We start from the raw sequence: 24,777 nt of genomic DNA, 5'->3' as shown, positions 1-24,777 counted from the left end.
TCTTATGAAAGAGAAAACAAGGAGGGGAGTGGGGAAGGATGAATGAAGGGAGGGTAATTGGTGGGACCACACCTACAGTGCATCTTACAAGGGTACATGTGAAATTTACTAAATATAGAATATAAATGTCTTAACACAAAAACTAAGAAAATGCCATGAAGGCTGTGTTAACCAGTTTGATGAAAATATTTCAAATTGTATATAAAACCAGCACATTGTACCCCATGATTGCATTAATGTACACAGCTATGATTTAATTACAAAAAGAAGTAAAATAAAATTTAGAAAAACAAACAAACCCCCCCCCCAAAAGAAAGAAAGAAAGAAAGAAAAAACACAATTATAGCCCAGAAAGAAGTAGAGAAGAGGAGGGTGAGGGAAGGGGAGGGGGGTGGACAGGTGGAGGGAGGGTAATTGGTGGGACCTCACTTACTGTGCATATTGCAAAGGTACATGTCAAATACATTAATAGTAGAGTATAAATGTCTAAACACAACAATTAAATAAGTGAGGTGAATGCTATGTTAACCAGTTTGATGTGAACATTCCAATTGTATACAAAATCAGCTCATTGTACCCCATAATGCAGTAATGTACACAATTATGATCTAACAAAAAATAAAACACATCAGAAAAAAGCAAATAATAATAACAATAAAGGTATATAAAGAAAATTGAAAAGAAAATTACAAAAGATGTAAGAAAGAAGATGGGGTATACCTTAGTTGTTATTTGAGAAATTTATGTGAAAAAGATGGGAAAAGGAGAAAAAATATTTACAAAGAGAGAGAGAAAAGGAGAGAAATGGAAAGGAAAGAAAGAATAAAAGGGGTAGGAAAACCATAACAAAGATAGAGCCCTTAATATTGAAGAAAGTGAAATGGAAAACAAAAAATACAATAAAATGAAACAAAACAAATAAAAATCCTTAAGGAAAAAATTAGAAGAAAAAAAGAATAACAAGAGCAAGAGAACGGTAGCAAAAATGGAGCCTTACTACTGAAGAAAGAACAAAGAAAAATGGTGAATCCAAAGAAAAAAAGAAAAATTTAGGGGAAAAAGTTGAAAAACATTTTTTGAATGTCACCTGGGCAACGGGTGACATTGTGGGGTATGAGATGCTAATCATGATGCTGATACGGCTCTATAATATGGAGGCTGGAAGCCTCTATCTTGCCAAGGAGACCTGGTCAGTTCTTTCTTATATCTTTTCCCTCCATCCCTTCAGGCCTGTGATTTGTCAGCCTACATAATAGACACACCTCGAACCTCTCCAAACTGTGTCCCTTGGCCATGCAATGGCTTTCCCAGGAAAGTGTTTTTCATGCAAATGTCCCCATGGTGGCTGCCCAGCTCAGGAGGTGCCAGACCCGGCCTCACACTAGGTCCTTGCAGGCTGATCCTGTAATGCAGCTTTCCCACAATGGCTGCTCCTGGCCTGCAGCTGAACAAGAGCTCTCCTCTGCCTAGTGGGCTCAATCCCAGCCCCAGGGCTCTGTTCAAGATCATTCACTCACCCAAGCTCTCCCAAGGTAACTCCAGCAAATGCCCAGGTCCAAAAAATAAAGAAATAAAGAAGAAAGGCCTTCTCTGCCTGAAAACTGCCAAACTGGCTGGCCTTTGCCAGCACACAAGTACTCACCTTCTGTGCTGGTGCCCCAAAGCTCCCGGCCTCATTGTTGGCTCCTGGAGTTTCCTCTTGCCCCTGAAGTGGTTTCTAGGCAGGACTCCCCAACCAGAGTTGGATGAAGTCCTTTCTCCAAGATCTCACCAGTGTGGCTGATTTTGACTTATTTTAAAAAATTCTTGTACTGGGAACATATGGAGTTGCCTCATCAAAGATAAGTCCCTTTGTTTCTAGATCAGTTTGCAACACACCTGCCTTAGATTGAATGCATTTCCTTTCCTGTTCTCTTCATGGAGTTTTTTTTCCAACTCTTGCATTTTTTTTTCTGCATAAGCCTGCATTACTATAATTCTGTTCAAGAAGATCCAGTTTTTCAAGCTGTCTCTGAACATGTGTTTGATCATGTTGTCATTCTCTTTCTAAGGAAATCCGTTTCTCCAAGATGTCTTCTCCATTTCTGCATGCTTTATCATTTTTCACATGTACTCCGACTGTGTAAAAGAGTACACTTATTTTCTGCAGCTAACAACTGAGATGTCAGTTCTCGATTGTGCTTTGATTTCTCATTCTTGGAATTCCGCTTTCTTGTACCTCTTCATCTAGGACTTATTTATATTTGATTCTTTAGACAAGGTTGAATCACTTTTTTTCAATAACCATTTTAAAGTAATTCTAGACTTACAAGTTGCTTTTAGCATTTTTTTATTTTTAAATAATTGTAAACTCACAGGAAATTACAAACATAATGTAGTCATGAGTAAGTATCCTTCACCAAGCTTACTCCAATGGTAACACCTTAGATAGACATGGTAAATTATTGAAATTGGAATAATACTTTCAATTAGACTACATCATATTTCACCGGTTTCTACACACATGCATATGTGTATGAACATGTATGCATTATTCTATGTAATTTTGTTACATGTGTACATTCATATAACCGCCATCTTGATTCTGTTCCATCACCATACACGTCTCCCTCATGCTTCTCCTTTATAAGGACATCCACACTCCCCTTCCCTAACTTCTGGCAATCACTCATCTGTTCTCCTTCACCGCATATTGAGAATATTTTGTAAATAAAATCATGCAGTGTATAACATTTTTGAGACAGTAGTTTTTCCTTCAGTATAATAAGCTGAATTCAAAACGTTCTCTGTATCATCCAGTTTGCTAATGTGGTAGATTATACTGGTTAATGTTTGGTTTATTAAACCAACCCTGCATCACTAGGTTAAACCACTTAGAAATTTTGTATTTATGTTCGTGAAAGTTGTTAATCTGTAGTTTTCTATTCTTCTAATGGTTTTGGCTAGTTTTGTTATCAGGGTAATACATTTCTTATACCATAAGGAAGTGCTCTGTCCTCTTTAATTCTTTGAACCTGGCAGAAAGTATGTGCTCAATACACATTCCATGGGTTATTTGAAGTACAGAAAATTAACTAACATAAAATAAATAAACAGAAATTTTACTGGGGAAAAGTGTAATTTAAGAACACATCATTAGCCAAATACTTGCATTTTGACAAAATGTAAGCCTTATTCACATTTATTTTCTCTTTAAACTTCACTATGAGTCCTGAGGTGGAAATCACTGTCCCTGATGAACAAGTAAGGAGTCTGGGAGGTTTATGACTCATCTAAGATTTTTTTTTTTTGAGATGGAGTCTCAAGTTGTTGCCCTGGATAAGTACTAGTACTCACCTCAACCTCAAACTCTTGGGCTTAAGCGATTCTCTTGCCTCAGCCTCCCAAGTTGCTGGGACTACAGATGCCCGCCACAATGCCCGGCTATTTTTTGGTTGTAGTTGTCATTGTTGTTTGGCAGGCCTGGGCTGGATTCAAACCAGTCAGCTCTGGTGTACGTGATTGGCACCTTGGACGCTAAGCTACAGGCACCAAGCCTAAGATCTCTTAGATGAATAAAGTTTTCACAAACTAAATGCAGTTCTACCTTCTTCTTTCCTCCCTCCCCATGCATGAATAGGTGGGTCTCCTCTCATCTGTAGCCCATCACTGCTGGCTGTGTTGGGCTCTGGGACTGGAAGAGAAATCTCAGTAGTGTAAATGAGATTGTGGGTCATGATTCCCTCCGGGCAGCACTCCTGCAGATGAGGGGCATGGCCACCTGCAGGAACGGTGCTGTTTTCTATGCAGAAGGGTATGGCACTGGACAGATGACTATGGGAGTCACAGTTTCATCTTCATAGGCCTCATGTTGGATGTAGGGTCTCAATAAGCCTTCAAACCGATGTGTCATGGTATAAATGGGGGACTGGTCATTTATATTGAAAAAAGAGATAGTCCCACCCTCATAGTCCAGGAAGACCCCCACTTGTGAAAGGGTATTTCTTAGAGAGAGATTGATTCCATAAGGATTGAATGTAAAATACCAATCCATCTCCAGTCCAAGGACCCAGTACCCATTGTCAGGAGACAAAATCACATTCTTTCTAGTTCTGTCCACATCATCCCGGCACACTCCCAAGTACCACCTTTTATTGTGTCTCACATCTATCTCCCAGTAATGTTTCCCTGCCTGAAAACCCTGAGAAGCCACCACACACATCCTTGTAAATCTCTTCTGTGAGTGGGGCACCTCCTGGGGAGCATTTATATAGCAAACAGTTTTCAGATCAGCAACGTAGAGCTGAGGGTGAGCCGTGTCTGGGTCCAGAGTCACCTCCACTGGTCACATTACAGAAAGGAGAAAGAATATAAGTTACTGTGAAAGAGCGAGACCTGAACTGGGCCCCAGGGTCACCTTTTCTGAATCACCTGTATAGTGATTCAGGTTGAGACTGAGTGAGGTTCCGGGGACAGTGTCCATTGGACACTGCCCCTTCAGACCCTGACCTCTAGTGCAAGCTGGGGCCTCATCAGGTAGCCAGCTGAATAATCCCAACTGTAAGATTATAAACTCATATATACTATCCTAGTGCTGCTGCAGTCCCTCCATGTAAGCCCATTATTTGACTTAGTGAGACCTTGAGTGATCCTCCTATTTAACTTCCTTCCCTCCTCAGTTCTTGCCCAACTTTACTTAACTTCCCCATCAGCTCTGCCCCTTGTGCAGTCACAAATGCCCTCAACTTCCTAGAATTTGTGTGTGACTCCCACCCTGGTTGATGCTTTGCCTCCTAGATCTTGGATAAGAAGTATGTCTAAAGGGACCTGCACCCTGGGTGCATCAGAGCATCCCAGAACATCATCATCTTCAGCTCATGTGAACCTCAGCATCACTCAGCAGCCCTGAATCTATCATTGGTCAACTCCTTCTTCTACACACCCCAGGGCTATTTCCCTCTGTCTGCATCTTAGCCATTGGTACCTGCATGTTTCCGGACCTCTCTTAAATCTGAAAAAAAGCAGACAGAACAGACATATCAGTGCTGATATGGAGAGAAAGGGGCAGAGAGGGGGAGAAAGGAAATATGGTTGCTTTTTTGGGGTCAAGGAGCCACCAGAAATCTGATGAGTGCTATAAGCTTTCTTTTATTTATTTATTCATTCATTCATTCATTTGTTTATTTATTTTTGGCTATATGGCTTTTATACAAATGTACTTCACCCAGTATCCCCTGACAGTTTCAGGGTCCCCACAGCCCTGCAGCCCATCACAAGCTTGCCCACATACAACATAAAAGAAAAGAGGAAGAATAGTTTCTCTCACCTGCCTGTCTATGCTTCTTTCTCCATTCTGAAAACAAAAACACAGAAGCTCAAATAATAGAACAAAGACCCAGGGGAGAATGTGGAAAAAAGGTCTGCATGTGATAATACTCTCACCCAGTTTTTCCTGGAGTGTCCCTGAAACAAAACAAAACAAAAAGGAATATTCAGTGGTGATAACAGGGTTGGATAAAGACTCAAATGATCAGGCCAGGGGAATCTGAGGGAGACACGACACAGGTTCTTCACCATCTATCTAATCCACACACCCTCAAAGAGCTCACAAAATTGACAGTTCCTCTCTCCACAAAATATATCACTAGGCAAAATTTGTAGATAATTTTAGGGGGTTTCCAGACACTGTTGCCCACGTGAAGGCTCCCAGATGTCTGAGGATTGATTCCTTAGTTCATGTAATGGAAAGGGAATCAGCTGCTCTTACTGGACTGTGCATGCCTCCTGTTCAGTCTGGAGACAGAATACGGAGGAGATGGCCCAAATATGGAGCAGGAGGGGACCCAGGAGAACTGTGTGTGGAAGGCTCAGAACATGATAAAGACACTTACCCAGTTCTGCCTGGATTTTCCCTGAAACAGAAACAGAGTGTTAGTGTCAACACATGAGTATCAAAGGTACAAATGCAACCCAGGCATCTTGCTAGGTGGGACAAGCTGTGTGTATGAAGGCCAGGAGCTCTCCAAGGCCTCTCTCTCTGCTTTTGTGCCTCACCCCAGCTCCTATACTGAATATCTCTGTCAGGTAAAACAAGTTCAGGATCATTCATACTGAAGGGACAGACAGAGTTCCAGGACCCTGTGTAGGTTAGGTTGGAGGTTGTCAGGAAGAAGGTGGCTAGATAGAGAAGGTGAGATTGATTAAGGCATGCGTCTTCAAGGAGGAGTATTGCTTCCAAGGAGGAGAAAATTTATTCTTGGAATAAAAACTCCATATTTAGGCTGAATATTATTTCTTCACTTTTATTTCCTCTTGTATATAGTCTTTACAAATACAGGAAAACTTTTTTAGCAAAGTCTTGGTATACTTCTTAGAAATTTATATTAGCTTCATAGGTTCCAAAAATCATTCTTACATTAAATATGGCCTCTCTGTGATGTAGAATGCACCTGAAAGTGCTGGAATTCCCTAAGGGAGTCATTTCAGACAACCATTTAGAGGGATGAGGACTGTGGTCTCTGTGGCCAAGGTGATGGGGCCCTGGAACCCAGGGCTATAAGAACAGCTCCAGGAGATGGGAGAATCCCTAATCATTGGTCCACTGGACCATGCATCAGCCATGTGTCTTTCTCACTTACCCTGGGATTTGGAGAATAAAATCTTCACCACAATGATGCCAACAGATATACCAATGCAGAGCAGTGTCAGTGAGATAAAAGCTGGGAGCCAGGGTGAACTCTGGAAAAACATTTCTGAAAAACAGTTCCACAGACCCCTTGATGCTTGCTAAACAGTTGAAACAACTCAATAAATTTATTAATGTATACGTGATCTATCTCTTTATGATTTAATAAAAAAATAAAGCAACTCAATTCTCACTTCAAAATCCCCTTGTACCTCAGGATGAAAAGGATATTTTTATATAATTTCTGTTTTAGGTTCAAAACTTTCCATTTCTGAATGTCTTGATTCATCTGGGTTTTCTTGTTGTATATAAAATAAGATAAAAGTTCTATTTAATTTTCTTTTAAATGGATAACAACTGTGCCAGCATAATTTATTGAATTATGCTTTTATTTATTCACTGTTAGGTACAATGTCACCTTTGTCTACATAAAATTTCTGTTTAGGTTTGAATGTGTCCCCGCTCTCTGTTATGTGCCATTGGTCCACTTGTCTATCTCTGTGCCCATATTTTTGAGTGACTCAATCATCACAGCCATAGAATAAGTCTTGATGTATACTAAACTGAGATCGTCAGTTTTTATTTTTTATTTTAATAGCTTTGGGGATTACAAGTTAATTCTCTATTACATGTATTTACTGTACAGTGGTAGAGTCCAGCTGACATTTGGTATACCCATCACCCAAGCGGTGTACACTGCACTCCGTAGATAACTTTTTTTTTTTTTCAGGCTGATCTCTTTTTTTTTTTTTTTATTGTTGGGGATTCATTGAGGGTACAATAAGCCAGTTACACTGATTGCAATTGTTAGGTAAAGTCCCTCTTGCAATCATGTCTTGCCCCCACGTAGATAACTTTTTATTCCTTCCCCTTCCCCTCTTGTGAGTTTGCTACGTCCATTATACCACTCTATATGTTTTTGTGTAGCCACAGTTCATTTCTCACTTATAAGTGAGAACATACGGCATTTATTTTTCTGTTCCTGAATTACTTTACTTAGGATAATGGCCTCCAGTTCCACGCAAGATTTTGCAAAAGACATTATTTCCTATTTTATTATTGCTGAGTGGTACTCCATGGTGTGTATGTGTGTGTCCACGTGTATTTATGTGTACCACATTTACTTTATCCACTCCTGAATGATAGACACTCAGGCTGATTTCATGTCTTTGCAATTGTGAATTGTGCTGCAATAAACATACAAGTGCATAGGATTTTTTTTTTTAATATAATGATTTCTTTGCTTCTGAGTAGATACTCAGTAGTGGGACTGTGGGATTGAATGGTAGATATACTTTTATTTCTTTGAGAAATCTCCATACTAATCTTCATAGAGGCTGTGCTAATTTACATTACCACCAAGCATTTGTGTTTCCTTTTCACCACATCGATTAATTTTTTTACTTTTTTGTAATGGTACTTCTAACTGGAGTAAGATTGCATTTCCTTGTGGTTTTAATTGCCAAGAGATATAGCTTTTGACATTTTAATAATGGCCATTCTGATATGGGTAAAATGGTATCTCACGGTAGTTTTAATTTGCATTTCTATAAAGATTAGTGATGTGGGAAATTTTTAATATGTGTATTGGCCATTTGTATATGTTCCTTTGAAAAATGACTATTCATGTCTTTTGTCAACTTTATTTTAATTTTTATTTATTTATTTATTTTTGGGACAGAGTCTCATTATGTTGCCCTTGGTAGTGTGCCGTAGCATCACAGCTCACGGTAACCTCAAACTCTTGGGCTCAAGCGATTCTCTTGCCTCTGCCTCTTGAGAAGGTGGGATTACAGGTGCCCACCACATCACTCTCCTATTTTTTTGTTGTTGTTGTTGTAGTTGTCATTGTTGTTTAGTAGCCCCAGGCCAGGTTTGAACCTGCCAGCCCTGGTTTTGAAATTGAGTTCCAAGGGTTTTCCAGGTATAAAATCATATCATCTGCAAAGAGTGAAAGTTTGATCTCCTCTGATCCTATTTGGATACCCTTGATTGCCTTTTCTTGCATGATTGTGATGGCTAAGACTTCCATTACAATGTTAAAAAGCAGTGGAGACAATGGGCAACCTTGCCGGTTTCCTGATCTGAGAAGAAATTATTTCAATTTAACTCCATTCAATATGGTATTGGCTGGGGGTTTGCTGTAGATGGCCTCTATCAGTTTAGAAAATGTCCCTTCTATATGTATTTTAAAAGTGCTCTGATCATAAAAGGATGCTGGATATTATCAAAAGCCTTTTCTGCATCAATTGAGAGAATCATATGGTCTTTGTTTTTTAATGTTTATGTTATGTATTGTATTTATAGATTTATATATATTGAACCATCCTTGAGACCCTGGGATAAAACCAACCTGGTCATGGTGTATAATTTGTTTGATGTGATGCTGGATTCTGTTTGCTAGAATCTTATTGAATATTTTTGCATATATATTTATTAAAGATATTGGTCTATAATTTTCTTTTCTTATTGAGTCTTTTCCTGGTTTGGGGGTCAGGGTAATATTTGCTTCATAGAATGTGTTGGGAAGTATTCATCATTTTTCTATGCACTGGAAAAAGTTATGTAATATTGGTACTAGTTCCTCTTGAAAGGTTTGGTAGAATTCCGATGCGAAGCCATCTGGTCCAGTACTCTTCTTTTTTCAGACTTTTTGTATAGTTGATGCTATTTCAATACTTGATATAGGTCATTCAACATTTCTAATTCTTTGGTTAAGTCTAGGAAGGTGGCGTGCTTCCAAGTATTGTTCTATTTCCTTCAGATTTTCGTATTTCTGAGAATAGAGTTTCTTGTAATATTCATTAAGGATTTTTTGAATTTCTGAGGAGTCTGTTGTTATTTCATCTTTACTGTTTATGATTGATGAGATTAGAGATTTTACTCTTTTATTCATGGTTAGGTTAGCCAAAGGTTTTTCTATTTTATTGACCTTTTCAAAAAATCAACTTTTTGATTTATTGATCTATTGTATGATCCTTTTTTTAAAAATTCCATTTAATTCAGCTCTGATTTTGGTTATTTCTTTTCTTCTGCTGGGTTTGGGGTTGGTGTGTTCTTCTTTTTCCAGTTGCTTGAGATGTCCCAGTAAATTGTTGACTTCCTCTCTTTCTGTCCCTTGAGGAAGGCTTGCAACACTATAAATTTCCCTCTTAGGACTGCCTTTGCAGTATCGCAGAGGTTCTGATAATTCATGTCTTCATTATCATTCTGTTCCAAAATCTTGGTAATTTCCTTCTTAATCTCATCTTTGACTCAGCTATCTTTCAGCATAAGGTTATTCAGTTTCCATGTCTTTGTATGAGTATGCAGATTCCTGTTATTGGTGTGTTCAACTTTTATTGCATGATGATCTGAGAAAATACACAGAATAATTTCTCTTCTTTTAAATTTGCTGAGGTTAGACTTGTGACCTAAGATGTGATCAATTTTGGAGGATTTTCCATGGGCTGAGGAGAAGAATGTGTATTTAATTTTGTTAGGTTGAAATGTTCTGTAGATGTCTATTAAATTCAATGGTTGTATGGTGAAGTTTAAGTCCAAAAATTCTTTTCTTAGTTTCTTTTTGGGGGATCTATCCAACACTGCCAAAGGGGTGTTAAACTCTCCAACTATTATGGTTCTTGAAGATATCAAATTGTTCATGTCTGTTAGGGTCTTGCTTATAAATTGAGGAGCATTTTGGTTGGGTGCATAAATGTTAATGATTGATATCTCATCATGTTGAATGTTTCCCTTAACAAATATGAAGTGACGATCATTGTCTCTCCTTACTTTTGTTGGTTTAAAGCCTAATGTATCTGCAAATAAAATTGCAACCCCTGCTTTCTTCTGTTTTCCATTTGCCTTGATTATAGATGTCCATCCCTTCACTCTGAGTCTATATTTATCCTTTAAGATAAGATGAGATTCTGTATGCAGCAGACATCTGGCTTGACTTTTTTGTGTTCAGCCAACCTGTGCCTCTTTAGCAGACAATGTAAGCCATCCACATGAATTGAGAGTATTGATAAGCCTTGTGGTATTTGGGATGTCAAGTTTTTCAAAAGACCAGTGGACATTTTTAATCCTTTCTTTTGGAAGTTGGGTTTTGATCAATAATTACTGAGTGAGATTACTTTGGTGGTAGATTATTGTGGTGGTCATTATGGAGAATGGGTCTGAGAATATCTTGAAGGCTGATTTAGTTATGCCAATTTTCTTCAATGTGTGAATGTCATTAAAGTATTTGACTTCTCCATCATAAATGAAACTCAGTTGAGCTGGATACAATATACTGGGCTGAAAGTTGTTTTGTTTTAGGAGATTGAAAGTCAATGACCATCTTCTTTGGCTTGAAAAGTTTCAGGAGAAAGATATGCAGTCATGCTGATGTTCTTCCTCTTGTAGGTTATGATTTTCTTATGTCTGGCTGCTTGCAGGATTTTCGCTTTCGTATTTACTTTGGTGAAGTTAATTACAATGTGTCTAGGGGATGTTTTATTTGGATTGAGTCATGCTAGGGTTCTGAAACTGCTATCTGGATTTCAGAATCTCTTGCTATATTTGGAAAGTTTTCCTCTAAAATCACTTGGAGTAGAGCATCTGTGCCTTCCAGAACAAGCTCATCACCTTCAGGACTTCCAGTAAGGTGAATATTTGCTTTGTTGGGTGGTCCCACAACTCTCTCAGGGAATGATCTGTCTTTGCTCTCCATTTCTCTTTGTCTTTGAGCATTTGGGAGCATTCAAAAGCATTGTCTTCAATGTCCGAGATCCTTTCTTCTGCTTGCTCCATCCTATTACTGAGGGATTCTACTGTGTTTCTCAGGTCTTGGAGGGATACAAATTCTTGTCTCAATTTGTCCAAATATTTGGTGATTTTATCTTTGTATTCCTTGAATTCTTGAGACAACTTTTGAATTGCTCCTTGAACTTCTAATTCCAATTTTGCTTCCATTCTGTTAATCTTATTTGCTATCCAAATTCTGAATTCAATTTCTGACATCTCAGCCATTTCTTTATGAATGGGATCTTCTGTTGTGTCTCCTTTGTCATACCTTGGGGGAGTTGATCTACTCTGGTTGTTCATGTTACCTGAGTTTTTATGCTGATTCTGCCCCATGGTTATTTTTCACCATTTATTTAGAAAGGCTGGTAAGGTGGAATTAAATTGAGGGTTCCTGGAGAAGTAGTTAACCAGCCATTTACCAGAGTGCTGGGACTGGTGACTGCAGCTTTTCCCCTATGGCTTTACCAAGGTCCCATTCAGTACTACAGCCTGAGACTCTGTGGTCCCGCTTGGTATGATGCAGCTAGGTTGGGTCTGTCTTGTATTTAGCTAGACTCTGACCAATCCTAGTGGATCAGTGACTTTGGGTGGAAATATCAGCTATGGAGGAATACAAGCAATTAAGACACACTGCCCCCAACTGGCAATAACTGGGAGAGAAGAATTAGACCCTCCCTCTACAACACAACCAGTATATAATCTTGGAGAATCCCCAGGTGATTGGCCTGGATCAAGAGTTCCAAACCAATTTTCTTGGTCAGCACAAACACAGATCAAGTGGGAGAGATCAAAAGGTCTCCAGCAACTGGACAGAAGGGGTCCACCGGCAGTTCAAGTGTGACTCACTCCAGTGATCCATCGAGTCATAAAAGCCCACCCAGCAAAATAATTATTCCAGGGAGGCTGGTGCCTCTTTTCCCACTTTGCATCACAGGCACCCCCAGTCACTGGTTACCCCATAGCGCTGCAGCCCAGCTCTCTCTAATACTCAAGTACACCAGGTATTTGCACCTGATTCAAAGAGGAGATAGTGCCTCCCCAACTGGGCCATCTCACTGTGCAACCTGCAGGTGGGAGGAGTTCAAGCCTGATTCCTCTGGTGATTGTTGGAAACTGGGGATTTTTCCACGTGCGTCTGTACCCAGGTGGAAAACTCCCCAGGTTTCCATGGAGGAGTGTGGTTCTCTCCCTCAGAGACCACACCTTTACCTTGGCCACACTCCACCTCTGGAACCCCTGCAGGTCAGGTTAGGTTGCCTCTGTGTTCCACAGAATTTGGAAGGCATCTCTCCCAAATTTCACCCCAGTGGCAGAGACTGTGGGACCACTATCACTATCAGAGGTGGCACTGCCGCTGTCAGGGTATTGTGCCGTGGTCTAGGGTACTGCTGTGTGCCGGTCACAGGAGCTGGGAGGGGAGCTGAAGGGTGTTGCCACCGGCCATGTGGGTCATAGGTACCAGACAAGGAGCAGAGGGCTTAGCCACAGGCCACAGGAGGCAGGTCACTGGAGCTGGGCCTGGAGCTTGAGGGTGGAGCCACCAGCCCCTGGCTCCAGGAACCACTGGTCAGCAGCCGTGGGTGCAGGTTGCAGGAGCCAGACAGGTAGCCCAAGGGTGGAGCCACCAACCACAGTCTGTGGGTCATGGGAGCTGGGTGGGGAGCCAGAGGGTGGAGCCACAGGGAGGTGGCCAACCATGGGTGGAGGGAGCTGGGGAGCTGGTGGGCAGTGCCCTGCCAAGAACAGAAGTGGGTGGGGTGCCAGTGGGCACCTCTGTCAACCCTGGTGGTCAGTAGCATAGTTCCATGCTGTGCTTTTTACAACATGGGGCTAGTCTCTCTCCCATTGTGACTCCCTTCTCTGTTAAAGTTATAGTTTCAACACAACTGCCCCACAGCCCAGGAGATGCCTTGCCCTAGTAATAATCTGCCAGACACTCTGGATTTTGTAGGGGGTAGTCTTCCAGACCACCAGGAGAGGAGGAAGGTGTGGATTGGGAGTTCAGGATGGTAAGGAGAATATTAGAACAATTTTTGTCCCAGGCAAGAGACTGCCTGGGATTGCTGTGGTATCTCTCTGTGGAGGGAGTCCAAGCCCTCAGTCTTCTCTTCCCTTCGGTGAAACAAAAGCACCTCTGTTAACTACTCACCTCAAGCTGCTCTCATGGGGAGGGAGGGGAAGAATTCTTGTCCTCTTTGGGATAGGTTTTGTACCTGAAATTTGTTTCCTTGGAGTCCCAGCTTGCCTCAGCAGGGGTGATGTGAACCTATCAATCCTCTCTCTCAGCTCAGCTCCCAATCTTCTGCTAATTGGGTGGGTTCCAGTCATTATTTCTCCCTCTGGACAGGAGTTTCTGCTGAAAGCTGGTTTCAGTCGGTCAACTTGCCTCTTCCTCCTCTTCTACAATTTTTACAATGTCAGGTCTTACATCTAAGTCTTTAATACTACTTGAGTTAATTTTTGTGTATGGTAGAGATCCCATTTCATTCTTCTGCATGTGGCTATCCACTTTTTCTGAGCACAATTTATTGAACCTGGCACCCTTTCCGCACTGTATATTTTTGTCTGCTTTGTCAAAGATAATTTGCTTGTAGATATATGGTTTTATTTCTGAGTTCTGTATTCTATGCTATTGACTTATGTGTCTACTTTTATATCATGCTGTTTTGATTATTATAGCCTTGTGATATAATTTGTGTAGGTAATGTGATGCATCAAAATTTGTTCTTTTTGCTCAGTATTGCTTTGGCTTCTTAGGCATTTGGGCCGGGGTTCAATGTTAATTTTAGAATATTTATACATAATTCTATGAAAAATGACATTGATGATTGCTTCTCAGTGTTTTGGCTAAGATCAGGAGTAAAAATGACACTGATGTTTTGGTAGGAATCACATTGACTCTGTAGATTGCTATAGGCAGTATAATCATTTTAACAATATTGAGTCTTCCAATTATGAGCATGGGGTGTTTTTGTATTTGTTTGTGTTACTTACAATTTCTTTCATCACTCATTTGTAGTTTTCCTTAAGGAGATCTTTCAGTTTCTTTGTTACATTTATTCTTAGGGTTTTTTTTTTCACAGCTATTGTAAATGACATTGAGTTGTTGATTTGGTTCTCTGCTTGATCATTGTTGGTACATAGAAATGCTATTTTTTTCAAAATATTAAAAGAATACACTGATATTTTTCATAGTGCTTAAGTCAGGGATAATAGTGTGCCCATCACTTGAAAAATGTTAATTATAACTGTCAGGTTGATTTTTAACCCTTCCCTTTTCCCCTGAGCTTCTTCTGCCTTCTTAATTTCCAATGGCTTTTACTTCTCTCTGTGATCATGTGTGCCCATTGGTTAGTCCCAAATTAGAGAGTACATGTGGTTTCTGTTTTACCATTCCTGAGGTATTTCACTTAGGATAACGGTTTCCTATTTCATCCAAATTACTACAAAAGACATCAATTTATTCCTTTTATGGCTGAGTAGTACTCCATTGTATACTTATGCCATATTTGTTAATCCACTCATGAATTGATGGATACTTGGGTTGATTCTACATCTTTGCAATTGTGAATTGTATTGCATAAACATTTGATTGCACATGTCCTTTTGATAAAATGACTTCATTTCCTTTGGGTAGGTACCCAGTAGTAGGATTGTTGGACTGAATGGTAAGTCTACATTTAGTTTTCTGAGGAATTTCCATACTCTTTTCCATAGAGGTTTTACTAATTTGCAGTCCCACCAACAGTGTATAAGTGTTCCTTTCTCTCTGTATCCACACCAACATCTATCGTTTTGGACTTTTTAATCATAGCCATTCTGATAGAGCTAAGATGATATCTCTTTGTGGTTTTAATTCACATTCCCTAATGATGTTGAGGGATCACTGTGTTAAGTGACGTTGAGCAGTTTTTCATATTTATGTTGGCCGTTTGTCTATCTTCTTTTGCAAAACTTCTTTTCATGTCTTTTGACCACTTTTTAATAGAGTTATTTGTTTTTTCTTACTGATTTTTTTTTTTTGTTGTTGAATTCTCTGTAGATTCTGGATATTAACCCTTTATTGGATATGTAGATTTGGAATATTTTCTCATATTCTGTACATTGTCTATTTGCTATGTTAATTATTTATTTTGTCATGCAGAAGGTTTTTTTAATGTAATCAGGTCCAGTTATTTATTTATTTATTTATTTATTTTTGCACTCATTTTTATTTATTTATTTAGGATTCATATATTTTATTAGGGATTTTCTGTGTACGTATACATATATGAATTGGCTCATGTGATTACAGGCTAAAAATTCAGATTTTTTTTCATTAAGTCATTTGTACGTGGATTTGTAGGTTAAGGCTATGTTAATTAGTAGGATGTAAGCACTCCAATTTGTACAAATAATCAACACATTAAATCTCATAATGGCATAAATGTATTCAGTTATTTTTGTTGTTGCTGTGATTAGTTTTGGGATTTTAGTCATAAATTCTTTGCCTCAGCCAAAGATTTTTATAGTTTCATGCCTTATACTTGTTTTATCCACTTTGAAATAATTTTTGTAAGCAGTGAAAAATGATTATGGTTTTAACTGGCATTTCTCTTATGATTAGTAATGTTGAACATTTCTTATATGTTGCAATTGTGAATTGTGCTGCAATAAAACATACAAATGCATGTTTTTTTTCATATAATGATTTCTCATCCTCTGCATGTTGCTATCCAGTTTTCCTAGCAATATTTATATGGCTTCATTCTCCCAGTGTACAATATCAGATAAATAAGTTTGTGAACTCATCCTAAAAAAAGTGCTCTAATCATTGCTGAATATCACATGATGACCTTCTGGTGACTACAGTGATATTTAACCATGAGGTATGTAGCACTTTCTCTAGGATAAGTTCACAGACTTAAGTGTTAGACCTTGTATGTTATTGTCTACTTTATTGAAGATCAGTTAGTTACAGGTAGATGGTTTCAAATATGGGTTCTCTTTTCTCTTCCCTTTGGATAGGTCTCTATTTTTGTAGCAATGTCATGTTGTTTTGGTTACTATAGCCTTGTAGTATAATTTGAAGTTGGGTAAAGTAGTGCATCCATATTAGTTTTTTTTGTGATTTTTTTTCTGCTTAAGATTGTTTTGCTTATTCAGGCCTTTTTTTGGCTCAAGATGTGAAATATGATGGTATTTTGATGGAGACTGTGTTGCACTGTAATCACTTCGGGTAGTATGAAAATTTTAATAATGTTGATTTTGACAATTTTAAGCATGATTTATTGTTTTATTTGTTGTCATCTTAAATTCCTTTCATCAGTGTTTATAGTTCTCCTTACATAGATCTTTCACCTGCTTGAGTATGTATATTCCTAAGTATTTTATTTTTGTTGTAGTTATTGTGAATGGTATTGAACCTCTGATTTGACTTTCACCTTGACTGCTATTGTTAAATAGAAGCACTACGGATTTTGTAACCCAAGACTTTGTTGAATTTATTTACCAAATTGAGGAGTCTTTTGAGTTTTCTAGATAAAAGGTCATATTGTTAGCAAAAACCAATATTTTGGCTGCCTCTTTCCTCACTTGCATACCATTTCTTTCTTTCTCTTGCCTGATTATTTTGGCTGGGATGCTAGGACTTCCAGTACTACAATTAAGTTCCAGACAGACTTCCAGTCTGACAATCAAGTTGGAAAACTCATCCTAGGAAAAGTGCTATACAACTCATTGCTTAATATCACTATAATCACCTTTGAAGTATACCCCTTAGGAAGCTAGGCACCAATACCAGTGCCTAGTCCACCTTGCAAAGCAATTTTAGAACTCTTTCTGGAATGGCCATCAAAACTGACATTGTATTACCCTTAATATCCTTACTGTAATCATAATATCTTCCTTTTAATGTTTCCTTTATCTTTGGGTAAAGAAAAAAGTCATTGGGGGCCAATGACTTCCAATACGGTTGTTTACTGGTTAAAAATTCCCTCATATACTGGCTAAAAATTCCCTCATATACAGTGCTGTGTGAGCTGGTGCATTGTCATGATGCCAGAGCTAAGAGTTGTTGGTTAAAATGTCCTCTTGTTTTCATGTAACTTTTTCACACAGCCTTTTCGGTACTTCAAAATAGTAAACTTGGTTAACTGTTTGTCATTTGGTACAAATTCAGAATGAAGAATCCCTCTGATCTCAAAAAAGGTTAGCAACATCATTTTGATTCTTGATTCAGACTGACTGAATGTTTTTGGTCATAGAGAACTGGCTAACTTCCATTGTGCACTGTGATGTTTTCATTCAGGGCTGTATTGGTACACCCATGTTTCATCATCAGTGCTAACATGGCCCAAAACATCATCTTGCCTCTCCCAAAGGCCTTTGAAAACTTTGACTCTGTTTTCCTTTTATTCATGGATGAGTTCCTTCAGGACCATTTTTTTTTTAATCTTTATTTCTCTATTTTCTTTTTCTTTTCTCCTTTTTATTTATTTATTTATTTATTTATTTATTTTGGTAGAGACAGAGTCTCACTTCATCACCCTTAGTAGAGTGCCGTGGCGTCACACAGCTCATAGCAACCTCCAGCTCCAGGGCTTAGGTGATTCTCTTGCCTCAGCCTCCCAAGTAGCTAGGACTACAGGCGCCCACCACAGCGCCCAGCTATTTTTTTGTTGCAGTTTGGCCAGGGCCAGGTTTGAACCTGCCACCCTCGGTATACGGGATCGGCGCCCTACTAACTGAGCCACAGGCACTGCCCCTTCAGGACCATTTTTGCATACACTGTTTTCATGCTAAGATTTTTAGATAAATTTTAGTTTAATTTTTAGTTAAATCTTTCCTGTTTAACTGTCAATGTTTACTTGGTCTGCTATGCTTCTCACAGTCAGGTAGCAGTTTTGACACATAATTTAATGAATTTTTGCAATGTTTTCATAAGTTCTGCTTGTTATTGGTAACCCTGACCTCTCTTGTTCAGTGATACTTTATTTCCCCTCAGAAAAACAGTTAATCAATTTATACACAGCTATTTTCTTCATGGCATTATTCCAATGAACTTGGACTAACATGTCCCTGATTTCACATCCACTCTCACCAAGTTTAACATGAAATTTGTTCTTTGCTCTGTTCAAGCTCTGACATTTTCATGGCAGCACACAAAAATACACAACAATAATGAACACCACTCAGCAGGACACTGCCATATGTTGACACAAACATAGCTGTGAGATCCTGCTATACCAAGGTTATGAAGCCTTATGGTTTGTACAGTATTGCCCGTGTCAGCACATGGTGGCAAGTTTGTGAACTTAATTGTCAGACCTGTGTATGTCAAAAAGAGTGGTGATGGTGGGCATCCTTTTCTTGTTCTAGTTTTTAGGGAGAATACTTTCAACTTTTCCCCATTCAGTATGATGTTAGCTGTGGGTTTGTCATATATGGCTTTTATAGTTTTGAGATATATTCTCCAATGCCTAGTTTGTAGAGGGTTTTTTATCATGAAAGTGTGCTGGATTTTGTCAAATGCTTTTTCTGCATCTATTAAGATATTTATAAGGTCTTTGTTTTTGCTTCTGTTTATGTGGTGAATCACTTTTATTGATTTCTGTATGATAAATACAAGCCATCATTACACCTGGACCTGGTTCAGCCCAGTCCCCAAGGATCACTACCTACATAGCCTCACCCAATCCCAACTGTCACTTCAATGGGGTGGCCTTGGGCAGAGCAATTAACTGCAATACCAACTTTATGGAGAAGGTCTCACTCAGCCCCCAATTCAGACTTCCAACAATGATCTGGGAAACAACCATTATCCTGCATAAAGATCATCCAGCAACAGATTGAAATATGATAATCACAGGGTAATGGGATAAAACAGAAAAACTGCACTACAGGCTCTCAGTGCACCTGTCCCTCTTATTCTGAGTCAACATTCCAGAGTAGAACGCAAAAGTGCCACCTAGGGACCTACCCTTCTAAACTAAGTGGGAGACTCCCCAGCAAAGGGTATCAGGTGCCCTGCAAACCTAATATCTTTGAGCTAAGAGAAAAAAATTTAGGTGAGAAGAAACCAGCAAAAAAATTCTGGTAGCATGAAAAAATAAAACAGTTTGACATATCCAAGGGATAAAATGGGGCTACAGTAGTAGGGCAAAAAGTGTTTTATAATTCTCTCTGTAGAGATTCTGCCTATCCTTCATTAAGTATATTCCAAGGTATTTTATTTTCTTTGTTGCTACTGTAATGGGTATTTTTATCCTTGTATCTCAGCTTACTGCTTATTGGCATATATGGCTACTTATTTGTGAACGTTGAGTTTATATTCTGAGATGTTACTGTATTTTTTGATCACTTTCAGAATTCTTGCATTTGAGTCCTTGGGATTTACCAAATATAACATATCATCATCAAAGAGTGATAATTTGACCTTCTCTGTTCCCAATTGAATACCCTTGATAGCCTTCTCTTGCCCGATTGCATTGGCTAGAACGTCTAGCATTATGTTGGGTAGTAGTGGTGATAGTGGACATCCTTGTCTGGCTTCAGTTCTAATCATAAATGCTTTTGTTTTTCTCTATTCAATATGATATTGGCTGTGGGTTTGTTGTAAATGGCTTCAATCAATTTTTAAAATGTCCCCTGTATGACAATTTTCTTAAGTGTTCTTATGGAAAAGATGTTGAATTTTGTTGAATTCTTTTTCTGAGTCTATTAATAGGATGATACAGTTTTTGCTTTTACTTGTATGTATGTGGTGATTACATTTATGGATTTGTGTATCTTGAACCAGCCTTCCATCCCTGGGATGAAGTCCACCTGGTTATGATGAATTATTTTTTTGATGTACAGCTGAATTTTGTTTGCTAAGATTTTATTGAATATTTTTGCATAAATATTCATTAATGATGTTGGTTTATAGTTTTCTTTTTTGTTCTGTCCTTTCTAGTTTCATATCAGACTGATATTTGCTACAGAGGAGTTGGGAAAAGTTCCTTTCTTCTCTTCATTTTGGAAAAGGGTCTGATGTATAGGTATGAGCTTGTCTTTAAAGGTTTAGTAGTATTCTTTTTTTTCCTTTTATTAAGTCAGATATGCATAGATCATGAATACATTTATGCCTTTGTGGGATTCAATGTGTTGCTTTTTTGTACAAATTGGAGTGCTTACATCCAACTAATCAACATAGCATTTACCTCATTTATTTATTTATTTATTTTTCATTTTATTATTATTATTATTTATTATTAAATCATAGCTTTGTACATTAATGCGATCATGGGGCACCATACACTGGTTTTATAGACCATCTGGCACATTTCCATCACACTGGTTAACATAGCCTTCCTGGCATTTTATTAGTTATTGTGTTAAGACATTTATATTCTACATTTACTAAGTTTCACATGTACCATTGTAAGATGCACCGCAGGTGTAATCCCACTAATCACCCCCTCTCTGCACATCCTCCCCCCTCCTTCCCCTCCCTCTCCCCCTTCCCCATATTCTTAGGTTATAACTGGGTTATAGTGTTCATGTGAAAGCCATAAATTAGTTTCAAAGTAGGGCTGAGTACATTGGATACATTTTCTTCCATTCTTGAGATACTTTACTAAGAAGAATATGTTCCAGCTCCATCCATGTAAACATGAAAGAGGTAAAGTCTCCATCTTTCTTTAAGGCTGCATAATATTCCATGGTGTACATATACCACAATTTATTAATCCATTCGTGGATCGATGAGCACTTGGGCTTTTTCCATGACTTAGCAATTATAAATTGGGCTGCAATAAACATTCTGGTACAAATATCTTTGTTATAATGTGATTTTTAGTCTTCTGGGTATATACCTAGTAGAGGAATTATAGGATTGAATGGCAGATCTATTTTTAGATCTCTAAGTGTTCTCCAAACATCTTTCCAAAAGGAATGTATTAATTTGCATTCCCACCAGCAGTGTAGAAGTGTTCCCTTTTCTCACATCCACGCCAACATCTCTGGTCTCGGGATTTTGTGATATGGGCTAATCTTACTGGAGTTAGATGATATCTCAAAGTAGTTTGATTTGCATTTCTCTGATGGTTAAAGATGATAAGCATTTTTTCATATGTCTGTAGGCGTGTGCCTGTCTTCTTCAGAAAAGTTTCTCTTCAAGTCCCTTGCCCAGCCTGCGATAAGATCACTTGTTCTTTTCTTGCTTATACATTTGAGTTCTCTGTGGATTCTGGTTATTAAACCTTTGTTGGAGACATAACCTGAAAATATCTTCTCCCATTTTGAGGGCTGTCTGCTTGTTTTACTTACTGTGTTCTTGGCTGTGCAGAAGCTTTTTAGTTTGATCAGGTCCCAGTAGTGTATTCTGAAGCTGCTTCAATTGCCCGGGGGGGGTCCTCCTCATAAAATACTCGCCCAGACTGATTTCTTCAAGGGTTTTCCCTGCACTCTTCTAGTATTTTTATAGTTTCATGTCTTAAGCTTAAATCTTTAATCCAGTGAGAGTCCATCTTAGTTAATGGTGAAAGGTGTGGGTCCAGTTTCAGTCTTCTACAGGTTGCCAGCCCAACACCATTTGTTAAATAGGGAATCTTTTCCCCACTGAATGATTTTAATTGGCTTGGCAAAGATCAAATAACGGTAAGTAGCTGGATTCATCTCTTGGTTCTCTATTCTGTTCCAGACATCTACTTCTCTGTTTTTGTGCCAGTACCATGCTGTTTTGATCACTATCAAAATATCAAATAGTCTGAGGTCTGGTAGCATGATTCCTCCTGCTTTGTTTTTATTTCAGAGTAATGTCTTGGCTATTCAAGGTTTTTTCTCATTCCATATAAAATGAAGTATTATTTTTTCAAGATCTTTAAAGTATGACAGTGGAGCTTTTATAGGGATTGCATTAAAATTGTATATTGCTTTGGGTAGTATGGACATTTTAACAATGTTGATTCTTACCAGCTCTGAGCATGGTATGTTTTTCCATTTGTTAACATTTTCAGCTATTTCTTTTCTTTTTTTTTCTATTTTATTTATTTATTTAATAATTTATTTTTATTGTTAAATCATAGCTGTGTACATTAGTGCAATGAAGGGGTACGATGTGCTGGTTTCATATACAATCTGAAATATTCTCATCAAACTGTTCAACATAGCCTTCATGGCATTTTCTTAGTTACTGTATGTACGCATTTGTATTCTGCATTTAGTTAAGTTTCACCTGTACCCATTCTAAGATGCACCGTAGGTGTGTCCCCACCCATTACCCTTTCTCCACCATAACCTCCCCCCACTTCCCCTTCCTTGGCCCTTTCCCCATAGTCTTGTGCTATAGTTCAGTTATAACCTTCATGTGAAAGCCATAATTTAGCTTCATAGTAGAGCTGAGTACATTGGATACTTTTTCTTCCATTCCTGAGATACTTTACTAAGAAGAATATGTTCCAGCTCCATCCATGTAAACATGAAAGAGGTAAAGTCTCCATCTTTCTTTAAGGCTGCATAATATTCCACGGTATACATGTACCACAATTTGCTAGTCTATTTGTGGATCGATGGGCACTTGGGCTTCTTCCATGACTTAGCAATTATGAATTGGGCTGCAATAAACATTCTGGTACAGATGTCTTTGTTATATTGTGATTTTTGGTCTTCTGGGTATAAACCTAGTAAAGGAATTATAGGATCGAATGGGAGGTATATTTTTAGGTCTCTAAGTTTTCTCCAAACATCCTTCCAGAAGGGACGTATTTGTGTGCATTCCCACCAGCAGTGTAGAAGTGTGCCCTTTTCTCCACATCCACGCCAACATCTCTGGTTTTGGGATTTTGTTATGTGGGCTACTCTTACTGGGGTTAGGTGATATCTCAAAGTAGTTTTGATTTGCATTTCTCTGATGAATAAGGATGATGAGTTTTTTTTCATGTGTTTGTAGATTGTGCATCTGTCTTCTTTAGAGAAGTTTCACTTCAAGTCCCTTGCCCACCCTGAGATGGGGTCACGTGTTCTTTTCTTGCTAATATGTTTGATTTCTCTGTGGATTCTGGTTTCCCTCTTTCTGTGCCTCTCTTCTTTTTGTCAATATTCCCTTTTACCCACCCCCTCTTCTTTCTCTATTTTCTTTTTGTTCTTTCCTTCTTTCTTTCATCCCTTCTTGCTTTTTAACCTTCTCATCCTTCTGGTCCTATACAAATATAGCATAATTATCATAATCTTAACAATCTATTAATATCTTACAATTAACTAATATACATCTATATTCAAATTTCCCCAATTATCTCAACTGTGTCCTTTACAGCTTTTCTTTTTTTTTTTTTTATTGGTGGGGATTCATTGAGGGTACAATAAGCCAAGTTACACAGATTGCATTTGTTAGGTAAAGTCCCTCTTGCAATCATGTCTTGCCCCCAGAAGGTGTGGCACACACCAAGGCCCCAACCCCCTCCCTCCGTCCCTCTTTCTGCTTTTCCTCCTCCCCATAACCTTAATTGTCATTAATTTTCCTCATATCAAAATTGAGTACATAGGATTCATGCTTCTCCATTCTTGTGATGCTTTACTAAGAATAATGTGTTCCACTTCCATCCAGGTTAATACGAAGGATGTGAAGTCTCCATTTTTTTTAATGGCTGAATAGTATTCCATGGTGTACATATACCACAGCTTATTAATCCATTCCTGGGTTGGTGGGCATTTAGGCTATTTCCACATTTTGGCGACTGTAAATTGAGCTGCAATAAACAGTCTAGTACAAGTGTCCTTATGATAAAATAATTTTTTTCCTTCTGGGCAGATGCCCAGTAATGGGATTGCAGGATCAAATGGGAGGTCTAGCTTGAGTGCTTTGAGGTTTCTCCATATTTCCTTCCAGAAAGGTTGTAGTAGTTTGCAGTCCCACCAGCAGTGTAAAAGTGTTCCTTTCTCTCCACATCCACGCCAGCATCTGCAGTTTTGAGATTTTGTGATGTAGGCCATTCTCACTGGGGTTAGATGGTATCTCAGGGTTGTTTTGATTTGCATTTCTCTAATAGATAGGGATGATGAACATTTTTTCATATGTTTGTTGCTATTCATCTGTCTTCTTTAGAGAAGGTTCTATTCATATCTCTTGCCCATTAATATATGAGATTGTTGGCTTTTTTCATGTGGATTAATTTCAGTTCTCTATAGATCCTAGTTATCAAGCTTTTGTCTGATTCAAAATATGCAAATATCCTTTCCCATTGTGTAGGTTGTCTCTTTGCTTTGGTTGTTGTCTCCTTAGCTGTATAGAAGCTTTTCAGTTTAATGAAGTCCCATTTGTTTATTTTCGTTGTTGTTGCAATTGCTGCTGAAGTCTTTTTCATAAAAATCTTTCCCGAGTCTGA

At 38.5% G+C, this 24,777-nt stretch overlaps 1 protein-coding gene across 1 annotated transcript in view; it reads right to left on the bottom strand.

Annotated features, from left to right (window-relative positions):
• Positions 1-2,512: 2,512 nt before the first annotated feature.
• The window catches only part of BTNL3 (butyrophilin like 3), a 60,456-nt gene continuing 38,191 nt past the window's right edge, over positions 2,513-24,777 (bottom strand). The window contains exons 4-9 of the mRNA XM_053566846.1: positions 6,618-6,731; positions 5,871-5,891; positions 5,422-5,442; positions 5,306-5,332; positions 4,964-4,990; positions 2,513-4,320 (exon numbers count right to left, since the gene is read on the bottom strand). Of these exons, the coding sequence (XP_053422821.1) occupies positions 3,782-4,320; positions 4,964-4,990; positions 5,306-5,332; positions 5,422-5,442; positions 5,871-5,891; positions 6,618-6,731 (749 nt within the window). The 3' untranslated portion in view covers positions 2,513-3,781. The remainder of the gene's footprint in view (positions 4,321-4,963; positions 4,991-5,305; positions 5,333-5,421; positions 5,443-5,870; positions 5,892-6,617; positions 6,732-24,777) is intronic.

The sequence above is a fragment of the Nycticebus coucang genome, chromosome 17 (assembly GCF_027406575.1).
Source record: "Nycticebus coucang isolate mNycCou1 chromosome 17, mNycCou1.pri, whole genome shotgun sequence".
NCBI classification, from domain to species: domain Eukaryota; kingdom Metazoa; phylum Chordata; class Mammalia; order Primates; family Lorisidae; genus Nycticebus; species Nycticebus coucang.
The sequence above is the reverse complement of the archived record's forward strand: the minus strand, read 5'-3'. Positions and strand labels throughout refer to the sequence as shown.